Consider the following 12,064-nt stretch of genomic DNA (forward strand, 5'->3'; position numbering starts at 1 on the left):
TGAAGCAGATGTTGTGGAAGCCTCATGAGAAGGCACACTGGATCTTTCCCAAACAGTGGTTTTGATTTCTAAAAAATTCCTATTTATTAATACCTGTGTATGTATAGATCTTCCTCTATGTAAATAGAGGGGGTTATGTATTTGTATGGACGTATATATATGCATATATAGATCTTGACCTTTTGCCTTTTTAACTAACAGATTCAGGAAGAAATGTTAAGTTTTTTAAGAAGGATTCATTTCATGTCTAGTTTGGATATTAGTGGCAGCTCCGGCACTAAACCAGTTAGGGTCATTCAGGTCAGCTCTGTGGCTCTTGACACTGTAATTTTCCCTTTGCTTACTTTTACACTCTTGACAGTGTATTTATTTTGCTAAAAATATTACTTTCATCACTTTCTTAAGGAAAACAGAAAGAAAATAACATAGTTTGCAGGCAAGCTTTTCAGCATATAGATGACATTCATGACCCAAAGATCATCTTTGACTCAGATGTGGACTGTTTGCATTGATCATGAGGAAGAAGTGGCATTTCTCTTTAAATACAAATTTAAAGTTGTCAAGATTCAGCGAGGGTTGTAGACACCTTGACTACTGTTTTCTACACTCACATTATTGTCAGTCCGGGGGATCTATGCATGTGTGTTGTTGAGGAACAGCTTACCTACTTCAGTGCCTTCTGGAGGCTTTATGAGTTGTGTCCCTCTTGGCTGTTCCTCTCTGTACAGAAAATTAAAACAGACCCTCTGGGGTTTTCTCTTATTTAAGCTTAACTTTTATCTAGAGTAAATGCATGTATGATTTCCAGCTTTGCAGGATGTCTTTCAAGTCTTCTGGCTGTTTTGGAGCAGTGTCTCTCCTCTTCATAGTATCAGGGTAATGGCAGAAGGAGACGTGCGGGTAGCTGAGTGCCATCTCTTGTGTGTCCATGTGGCCATTGCTCCTTTAGGGAGCATATTTCCATACAATAAAGGTTGGAAACCTTTCTGTAGAGAGACTGCCTGGCTTTTTGTCCCTGCCATGCAGCACCATTACACCTTTTTTAGTTAAGAGATACTGACCAAATCTGTTTAAATAATGTCACTCAGCTTTATGGTTTTAAAGTGTTTTCTATTCCAAGTACAGTGTTTTTCTCAATGAGTACAAGTTGTGCACTGAGGCTGGGACTTGGGTCCAGACGCTTTGGAATTCTTAGTAAAGAACAGGCTTACTCAAAAGCAAACACTTTTTTTTTTTTTTTTAATCTGCAGAATCTCAAAATAAATTTTCCTTCACATTTAAAAAGTATTTTTGTGTGCTCCCAAACAATAATGTTAGCTCAAAAGGAAAGCAATTTTTAGAAAGTAAGCATTAGTGGAGATAAGATTGGAAAGAGAGGAAAACCTGAAGCTTAGGTACAGGCATAAGCCTTCCTGGTGTGAAAACTGCAATGTGGCTGTTTGTGATCAAGTAGATTTCAAGGAACAGATAACTCTGAGAGCAGAACTGAATTCTGTTTTCTTGAAGTATCTGTAGAGTTTATATGTCTGCCTTTATGATATTTGTGTCCTGTCTCATTCCTTTCACCATCTCTGATATTTTGAGTCAGGAAGAGATGCATGCATGTCTCTTGGAGGGATTGCACAACTGACTGGGTATTCTGGGAGGTCTGCACCTCCCTCTGAAGGTGCCCACAAAAGGTTAGTACTTAAATAGCAGGACAGATTTCTGTCAACAGCAGCTTGACAGGAAGGGAGATATTTTTATATCAGGTGAGATCAGTCCATCTAAACCAATACTCTCTTGTGTTTCTGTCAGACAGTTCTTAGTAATGTTTGCCCTGCTTCTCCTTTTCCATCTCACCTGAACAGTATTCATCCAGGAGACCATGTGGTCACTAAAGCACCTTTAATGTAATGTTTTGCTCTGCCAGATGGGTCTGGCACAACCTGTCTACAAACAATGTTAACATGATTATGAAGGACTGAGTTCATACTTCTGAGTGCCCTTTTGAACTGGTACAGTAATCTGAAAGTAAGATCATGGGTTAAGTTCTCTCCTGACAGCATCTTTGGAAGTAATGCAGTCCAGGGATAGCACATTGGAAGAATACGGTTTACTGTGTTTAAGTAGAACTGACTGAAAACGGGTTGGCATTTCTGTATCCCAAGCGATGACCTGGATCTCGGTTTTGGGACAAGGGAAGTAGAAGGTCAGCCACACAGGGAGAGCTGGTAAAGTTACTACATTCTGCTCAGTTCACCTGAAACTAATGCTGATCAAAGGTTCACTTTTAATGATGGTCCTTCTAAATACAAAATAGTGATTTGTGCTTTGGTGGGAACTGAATGGTTTGCAACACAACAAAGAACAGACAATGGCCCTTCCTGTCTGTTTTGCATTAGGCTTGGATAAAGGCCTTTGCTACCCATAGCCAGCAGCCAAACAATTTCTGTATGTACTCTAAAGCTATTCTGAGGTTTTTGCTATCCAGCAGGAGTAAGGGAATGGAGGGGTTTTTAAAGTTACAAGTTCTTATCAAGTCTGCCTCTCTAGCCTGCTTTTTATCCAGTCTTGACTGCAGGAACAACTGGTTCAGGCAGAGATCGGACAGTGAACCAAGTCAGGGGATGACTTTGGGTAAATGGAACGATTAGATGTTGAATGAATATGAGACTCCTCAGACCAACTCTTTGCATGGAAGTGGTTAAGTGGGCCGTGATTAAAAGAAATAAGTAATTATCCTAATTATAGATTAAAAGATACAGTATTACCACTTTAAAAGCACCTCCTGTGCTCTGGAGCAGTTCCGTTATTTACAAAGTGGTTGTTCATCATAATGTAGCATCCTCTCTGTGTAGTGCAGCAGCCCTGTCTCTCCGAGGCAGAAGGTATTACTGTGCCGATGAGCGCTTTGTCCCTCAAGCACAGCTCCAAAGTTCAAGTCTTGCTCCAGTGAGTAGGATGGTGCTAAGCCAGAAGAAATTGTGGGAATCTTTCTATCTCAAGCTCAGAGCAGGGCACACTAGAGTTCACAGCGCTCTCCTTGCTTGGCCATGACCACTGCTCAGAGTGGCTTTTATGATCACCAGGTTTTAACTAATAAATAAAACAAAGCAGCACAATCTGAAGCACTGGAGAACAGCCCTGGGTGGTACCATCCTGTCACAATTGAAGCATGGCAATTCTGCCGGCTAGTAACTTATTACAAAACATTTCTTTACCAGCCTCCTCCTACTCTGGGGCAAAGTGCCCGTCTGCCTGTGGGACTGAAAAGTTCAGGACTTGCCGGGTCGTGGGTGCTGGAGGGTCCTCTGTGGCCCTGCTCCAACGTAGTGCTGGGAGATGTGTTACGTTCTCCGTGCCACATCCCTTATTGTGCATAGAAATTAGGTTTCCGGTGCTGTCAGTCAATTCAGTGCCGCTCATAAGCCTTAAATGCCTCACAGGCTGTTTGTCAGAATGTTCCTATTAACAACTTAGTGAAATTGAAGAGTGAGGGGAAGGGAAGGTGGAGAAATAAATCTTATTTTAAATCTTTTGAGCTAGTTTTATTTCAAATGGAAAGTTGAATGTGGACCACCCCAAGCTATTGTGCTGTGGACTGTGTCAGCTTGACTGTGCATGGAAGATTTGGGTAGAGGTTGAGAACATCACACAGCAGAAGGGCGCACTGGATTGCTTTTGTGTTGTATCCAGGGAGTTTCTAATGCAGTATGGAGCTGAAATACATTGAGACACGTGGTAGTCATTATGAAAAGAGAAAGGAACATTGAAATATGACAATTTGCTGCTCCCATTCTGGGGATTATATTGGTTTCTAACTGTCTTGTAGAGATAGTGGCATGTTGTAGGGGGTATAGGGAAATGAAGGGCAGATGCTTTCCTGGAGTGATCTGAAAGCTGCTTGCTGGGCTTGGCACAGGACATTGTCCAGGCACCTCAAATCTGCCTACATAGTGTATGGCTTCAGAAGGTTGGGTAGCTCTGAAAAACGGCAGTAGCTTTATACTTGGTTTAAACCAATTCTTAAATCAAAGAGCTGCAGAATTGTATACTAGGCAGTGGGATGCAGGGAGAAAAGGGAGACGCTGCCATGTCTTTTGCTGTGGTTACACCACAGATGGAGGTGAATAACAGCCTCCTGGACCAGCTTTTGTCTTACTAGCACAGGCATCACTAGTAGAGGAAGTTTGTCACCAGGATATAAATGTAGACAGCACACATCCATGGAGCCCATTCCTTCCTAGTTTAAGATCCTGCTGCTCGGACTCACTGCTTTGCATTGCAATATATTCAAGTACTAGTTAGTGGATACAAGACTACAAGAGCTCTACCTGCATCCCCAGTTTGAGTGGAGCAAAACAAGGAAGGAGAAGGGAAAGGTTGTATTAGGGTAGGAACATGAAAAATGGACAATGCAAAAGGAAAAACCCTGTTTCAAGATGATGTGAGGCAGAACGTAGATGTCACGGCAGGTTTGTGGCTCCTGTATGCCTTATTTCTAGAACATTTCTGGCAAGCTCCCTGCCTCTCACGGCAGTGCCAGCCTCTGTTTTGGGGTTGTCTCAGGCTTGCTCCTGTCCAGCCCTGCAGAGCCATACCAGTCCATAGTTACCAAAGAACAACAGGGAATCTGATACAGGCAGCGTGTTAGAGAAGGAAAGAGTCTTGAGGAGTTGAGTAATGCACATTTTTTCCATCCAGCGTAACTGTTAATGGTAACCTTTTATTATTGAAGTGGTTGAAGTGACTAGAATCTGGTTTGCTTATTGGGACTTTATGTGTGGCTGTATAGCCTAATGTGATCGGAAAAGGAAACTGATAATAAGGGAAAAATACACCTATAGAAGTAAGTCAGGTAATGTCTCTCTGTAATTGTAATTCCAAGTAGCACTGCAGAGATTAACAGCCTGGGAGCCTTTTAATCTTAAACTTTATTTTTATAGGGGTTTATAACTTGGCACTGAAGTCAGGAGTGGGTGGAAACTTGGCAAGTGTGGTTCAGGCCAGAAAGTGGATGTTATTTATATTTATTTCTCACCAAGTTTTCAAAACCACTTGGTTACCGTTTTTGTGTTCTAACAAGTAGTAATTTGTTGGTTTCTGTGACTTATTCTCTGTGTATTTCTTAAGCTACAAAATAGTTCAGAACTTCTTTCAGCTCTTCTGAAACTCCTGGTGGAAGGACTAGATATCCAGAGATGTAAATGAAGATTGGAAGTGGTTCTGACTATATTTTCTTTCAACAGGATGCTCCAAGAATTTCATAGAAAAACTGAGCAATATCTTTATTTTATTTACAACACATTAATTCCTGATTGCCAAGTAGCTTCTGCACCTTTGGAATAATTACATTTGGTTTTGCTGGCAACTGGGTATGTTTAGTGGCATTACTCAGGTACAGGCTTACCGCAGAGAGCCTGCGGAGGCAAAAGCGCGGCTGTGAGTGCCCCGAATCATCCAGGACACCGAATGTGGTCTGGGGCTGTGATAAAGCAGCCCCTCTTCCCCACTCCTGTGCCCACATGTTGCATCTCTATATCGATCCCAGGTCATATTTAATACTTCACATTGATTTTATGTCTGTTCCTAAAGCCAGAGACTAGTGGGACAGAGCCTTCTGTACCTAATTTTCAGGGAGACCTACTGACATCATGAGGAACAGCATTCAAAAAGAGATTTTCAGTGTTTTCAGCAAACTGACATACTGCGTTATGTCTCTGGCAGGCTGTGAGTAACACAGCCCAAAGGACGGTTGCTGACAGTAGCGTTTGTGTACTGCATGTATCGTATTGCTTTTAACAATTGAAATACACGACACAGATAAGGACTTATTTAGACAGCCAATTGGGTTGAACTGCTAGCTTTTGTGGAAAAAAAAGAATTGATCATTTTCTTAGAAATGCTTAGTTTTATTTTAAAGGGGTATTTTAAAGAAACTATTTTATTGAAGATTAAGGATTTTGTGCATTTTTTTCTTTAAAAGAAAAATTTAAATTCTTTAAAAGAATTATTACAAGAAAATTCCGGGTTTGAATTCATCTAGTTGTAAAATTCAGTACTTGCACTGTTCCAGAATGACAACTCTAAAGATAGAAACTGTGTGTGTTTATGTGTGTCCAGGGAATGACTCCAGTGAAAATTCAACCCTCTCTCTCTGAGATTAACTCTGGAAGGTGAAAAGAACTGTCTTTTTATTTAGAAGGAAACAGAGAAAGTCATCAGAAAACTGTCATCCTGAGTATTAACCGTCTAAAGCCTCAAAGCTTTAGATAGATGAAGTTTTGAAAAAGAGTTCAAAGCCTTGTACAGTCGTTAATCATTACAGGAGTTATAATAGTATTATGACATTTATGAAATAGATCCTATCTTGTTACTTGCTGAAAGCAATACAAGAATGAGGCAGTAGTTTTCTAGCTGTGTGATGTGTGTCCCTGAACACTTTTATATGAGCTCAATATATAAATGCCTGTCCAATTGCATATAGGGAAGTTTACGGAATCTGCAGCCTACTGAAAAATGACTTCTGATTACTTAAAATTATCTAAGTTATAGTTATATTTATGTCCTTTTTAAACTTAGTTTCCTATTTCAAATACTACTTTTAGAGGAAATTTAATTTGTGATATGTGAATTCAGTTTTGCAGTTACATGTAAAGATAGTGCAATAATGCTGACATTAGATATTTGAATGGGACAATATATATCAGTGCATAAAATTACAGTATATGCATTTTGTGTGTAGTGCTTCTTTTTTTGTAGGATAGAGTCACTTAGGGATCATGGGCTTTGTTGTGCTAATCAAAGTCTTTTTGAAGAGAGTGAAGATGCTTTCTTTAAAGTGGGCATTCATGCAGAGGTGCTTTTAGGTTTCTGGACAGACTCATGGCAGTGAGGCTTTGTATATAGGAATCATTGCTTTAAAATTTTCTCATGTGTGAATTGCACGGTTTTGTAGCATGGCTTTCACACAAGCGGGACGATTCTGCTGTAGTGCCCCGGGGTGAACTGACGTTACCAGATAAATTCATCCACACATAATGCAAGGTAGAGTTTATGTTGGAAAAGATAATAGTTGCAGAGTTTGTAATGAGAAGCCGTTCCATGAACTTCACAGGGAACCATGTGGTTTCCATTGGGTTTGTGTGAGTGGATAATAATTTGCGTTTCTTTCCTTTACCCAGATGCCAGTGATTCTGAAACACTGACCCATTTTAAAAGTTATTCAATTTGCTGTTACAGATTCAAAAGTTAGTGACAGTGTGAGTGGAGATGTCCAAGCAGTTTCTTTAGGAAGTGATGTTGGAGGGAATATCTGCTACCAGTTTGATAAGGAGGCTTCCTGAGCAGTGGGTAATGCCCAAGAAGTCCAAAAGGATGTTAATTATTGCTGTTGCTTTTACTTTGTGTAGCTTTTGCTTATGTTTCTGTGAAGCTTTTATGCAAGTGTAGATTTGCAAGCTAAAGCAGATGCAGTCGTGTACAGTCACCTGCAGTAACCCTTACCCTAACAGTCCTCTTGTAAGTGCAAACTGAAATGACAGCAAACAAATTTTTCTTTTTTAACAGTGGAAAGAGTGGAAAGAGAAAACCTTTCAGACTATTGTGTTCTTGGTCAACGTCCCATGCACTTACCAAATATCAACCAGCTGGCAACCTTGGGAAAAACTAACGAACAGTCTCCTCATGGCCAAATTCACCACAGTACTCCAATCCGAAACCAAGTGCCAACGATGCAGACAATGATAAACCCTGGACTCCTGTCTCCTCAGCTCAGTCCACAACTGGTGAGGCAGCAGATAGCAATGGCCCATCTGATAAACCAACAGATTGCTGTCAGCCGGCTACTGGCTCACCAGCACCCACAAGCTATCAACCAGCAGTTCTTGAATCATCCACCCATCCCTAGAGCTGTCAAACCAGAGCCATCAAATTCATCGGTGGAAGTCTCTCCAGATATTTACCAGCAGGTCAGAGATGAGCTGAAGAGAGCAAGTGTGTCTCAAGCTGTCTTTGCAAGAGTAGCATTCAACCGCACACAGGTATCAATTTCTGTTCTATAACCAGACATGATGAGGGGGGCAAAGTTGTGACTCTCATGGGGCTGCATGGGTTTTGCAGATCAAGGCCGGAGTTGTGCTGTAGAAACAGGTCAAATCACCCTTATTTTTTTAACGCCGGTCTCTTTGTCATGGTTGAATAAGACTGCTTCTTCCTGGAATAGCTGTTCATTTGCATTTGGTTATGCCAGTGCTGTTACCTGAGCTTTGCTCTCTAGCAGTAATTCTGCTCATGTGAGTTCTTCCCCAAGTTCCTCTCTGTGGTTATAAGCTTCCACATTGTGGCCATCAAGCGGGAGTAGAAGAGGTAACAAGAGGCTGTGAGAGTCAGAGGTGTTTTGGGGCTTCTGTTGCTTCCTCACTTCCTTCCTGTGGTACAAGGGTTGCCACAATTAGTGCCAGAGGCTACTGCCACAAGTAGTGTGTAAGATAAGTGTGTGCAGGCCAAAGGACTGACTGCTGGGAAAGATCTCAGCCATTTGCAGCAGGTTTGCGTTTCCTTTCATACATCTGACACAGTTTTTCTCACATGCACAGTGAAATGCAGATGTTGAAATGATCACACGATAGTGTCAGCTTAAGCCTAGCACCTGGGGGACCCAGGGTCAACGCATGTTCAGAAAGACAGGCTATTTGCATTTATCCGGTTGTCAGATACAATTCGAAGCCTTCAATCTCTCAGTCGGATGCTCCATAACAAGGCTAAAGAAGTGGAAAGGGTCTTAATATTTAATATTGGTACAAATTTCTTTTGTGCAGTGTTGGTCTTTGAGCTAAGCTTTACCAGCAAGAGAAAACAAGGGCCACGTGTGTATGTCTCCTGGAGGTCTGTCCCCTTGCCCCATACAGTGTCTTTGTCTGTTCTCCTGCATTAATGATTTTCTTTGGCACTGCCATTTTGGAAATGCCATATTATGAGGGAACTAATTAAAGTATGGCGCACATTTTTATTACTTCCCTTCTTCCATTAAATTCATAAGATGGCTGCACTCAGAAAAAACATTCACTTCCAATCAATGTGACTTTGAGTTCTGGGGTTAGCCTTGAGGATATCAAATGAAAACTACATAGGAACGTATGAGTATTTCCTCTTTAAAATGCTGGGTTTAATTTGGAAAAGCTTTTCATCCCTCTGGGATCATAACCTGTTGTATATAAAGCCCGGTATAATCAAGGTAGATGGTATTGACAGAATGACATATTCTGAACTTGAGCAAGAGGTCAGCAGTGATGTTGCCAGTGAGGGTTTTGCCACTGTCACACAACATGAAGCTTTGCTTTAGCCAGTTCAGGAGAGCTGGGCTGGGAATGCTCAGGTCTGCCATTAAACCAAAAGCTCATCTTTCAGTGAGAAAGCTGTCATCAACCTTGTGTGTTAAATCGACAGTTCTGCTATGGTTAAAAGGGGGCAAGGTTTTGGTTCTGTGTGTCTAGGAAACCCCAAGCCTTGCATGTCACTGACCAGGCATTGCAGATTCACTCTTTAGAACAGAAGAGAAAATGCAAGCATGTAAGACAGACTGCTCAGCCTTTTCCTAGTAGTGGCACAGCATTGCATCTGCCGATGGTGTTTGTCACCAGCCACAGCAGAGATTGAGCCACTCTCTTGGCAGATAACCTGAAATCTGGACTAAATCAGATGCGCTATGGTTTGGGGGAGTGTTGTGGGGTTTATTCTTTTCTTTTTTACACCTCTTGCAGTGTCCTGGCATAGATCTAGTGGCTTTAGGACGCTAAACAGTCCTTGAGTCCTTCCTAACTTCAGTGTCTCCTGGCCTTGTGACCGTGGGCCAGTCAGACCTGACAGCATTTCAGAATTTCCTGTATGTCTTAGAACACGAGGCATGTTACCATTCAGACTGGGCTCACACATTGGGAATATAGACCTGAGTGGATGTGCCAGGGTAATGTCCTCTGAGAAGATGCCAAGCAGCTTTCCTGGGCAGAGCTGCACCTGAAATCGGAAATCATGCTCTGTCCTCCAACCAGTTTGTGTTTGAGTTCAGTGTATAAACAAGGTCTGTAATTCAGGGTACCAGTGTCCCTGGTTTTGCCAGTTCTCATTCTTACATTTATCTTAGGATGCACTAAGTTCTCTAGTTTTTCTTTAAAAAAAAAACTTCCTGATTTTAATCCCTTCCTTACAAGATATTGGACATGTAATTTTTTATAAAAGGAAAGAAATTGCTTGCTTTTTGGCTCTTTATTGTATGTAATATGATGTGCTATACAGCCCATGACACTGGTTCCCTTAAACATCCATAAAAGATTTGCGTATCTCTCAGCTGTGTTGCACTGGTCTACAGGGCCTTGATATAGAAGATCATTGCATCTTACATGTAGTGAATCATGTCCCTAGGAGTCATCACTGTAGCAAAAGACTGTAGATACATATTTATGGTTCTCTGTCCTCAGCTTTCACTGCTAACTCAAATCAATCTCCCTTCATGTCAGAAACTGTTAGAGGTACTAAGAAGGCAGTCAGCCTTGCCCTGTGCAGTAGGTGGTGTGGGATGTTCCCACACACCTGTGGTGGCGAACCAAACTCTGTAAAAGGAACTTGAAGTGGAAGTACAAGTCTACTCTCACGACCTTGCATTCCTGCGCTGCCTCTGAGGATCCTCTCTTCAGATGGTGTAAAGACACTTGTATTTATCTCTGGAAATACTTGGGATTGTTGCATTTTGCAGGAAGTGCCAGCTGTAGAAACCGGAGGTCTGTTATTTCTCATGATGGTACCAAATAATAGGTGCTGTATGCCAGCCAGCTAATAATTGTATTAATCACTGCATTATGGGCCACTGTTTAATATTTCTTTGTGGCATCTTTGTGGTGCGCATTAGCCTATAATTAAGTATAGCCTCATGAAATATGTAATGTGAAACTTGTTTAATAGATAAACTATTCTCTAATTTATTTTAAAGTCCAATGACCTACATACTCAATGCTGAAAAAACCCTCTCTTACTAACATTATTTCTCCCCTGAGACCTTGCATCTGAGCAAATCTGTTAAATGAAGTAGAGGAAGCTTTGATCCAAACTAGGCTAAATCCATCGGAACAAATGGCTGCCACATGTATGTATGCATGTGTGTATGGGAAGGGGGATGTGAGGAGGGTCAAAAGAAGGAGAGGTACAATTATATGGTTTGTGAAACATCTGAATCTTCCTCTTAAAGTTGGAAATGTGTAGCTCAAGATGACAGTATTTGCTTCTACCTGTGGCCATGTTGTCTGCACACATGAAAGCAAAGTTCTTCAGGCTTTGTGACAAATCCTGTGCATCTCCTGGGGCACAGCGCTCCTGCTGACGTTCTGCTCTGAGCTGGGACCAAACACGAGGCAGCTTCGTACGTGGAGAGAGCTGCATGGGTTGTTGGGCCAGGAGCTGCCTAGGCTCTGTTAGCCATAAAGAGGGTGTCTTTGTAGGAAGTTCCAAAGTGAACGTTTCAATATTTGGCTGAAAGTGGGTATGAAGAACCCTTGAAGTGTGTATGCCTGATTTTTAGTAAATACCTTGGGCTAACTTCAGCGATTTCTTTTTATTTTATCTTTAGAGAGTCAATGTCACAATTTTAATTCATCCTACAGTGGAGCCTACCTGCCATTCAGCAAACAGGACATGGAGCAGAGAGTTTTCAGACCCAGAGAAACAATATAGTTCTTGAAGGTGGTTTAAATGACACCATTTCCAATGAGTAAGAAATTCCTACACAACTTTCAAAACATTAAAATGGGTGTTGGGAAAACACCCTCTTTGGCTCCATGTAGCCTTCCTTTCTCTGGCGGAAGCGTGGCAGCATTGTGGTTTTTAACTCCGGGTATGGTCCTGTCTTGTGGATTGCAATGAGTTGCTATTCAGACTCATCAAGAAGGTGGTGTAGCCCAGGGAGTGGAGCCAGGGCTTTTCTGCCCACCTCCAAGAGCCCTGTTGAGATGGGTACAATGCAAGCAGAGAGGACAGCACACAAGGGTTGTTTTCATTCCTGACCCTATGCTTTGCTGGCCACCATTTCCCTCCC

General features: G+C 41.7%; 1 protein-coding gene across 2 annotated transcripts in view; it reads left to right on the plus strand.

The window, feature by feature from the left end:
- The window catches only part of SATB2 (SATB homeobox 2), a 136,151-nt gene that overhangs the window by 70,798 nt on the left and 53,289 nt on the right, over positions 1–12,064 (plus strand). For both annotated transcript variants that reach the window (XM_069860669.1, XM_069860670.1), the window contains exon 7: positions 7,552–8,024. In XM_069860669.1, coding sequence (XP_069716770.1) covers positions 7,552–8,024 — 473 coding nt within the window. The remainder of the gene's footprint in view (positions 1–7,551; positions 8,025–12,064) is intronic.

This window comes from Phaenicophaeus curvirostris, chromosome 7 (assembly GCF_032191515.1).
Source record: "Phaenicophaeus curvirostris isolate KB17595 chromosome 7, BPBGC_Pcur_1.0, whole genome shotgun sequence".
NCBI lineage: Eukaryota > Metazoa > Chordata > Aves > Cuculiformes > Cuculidae > Phaenicophaeus > Phaenicophaeus curvirostris.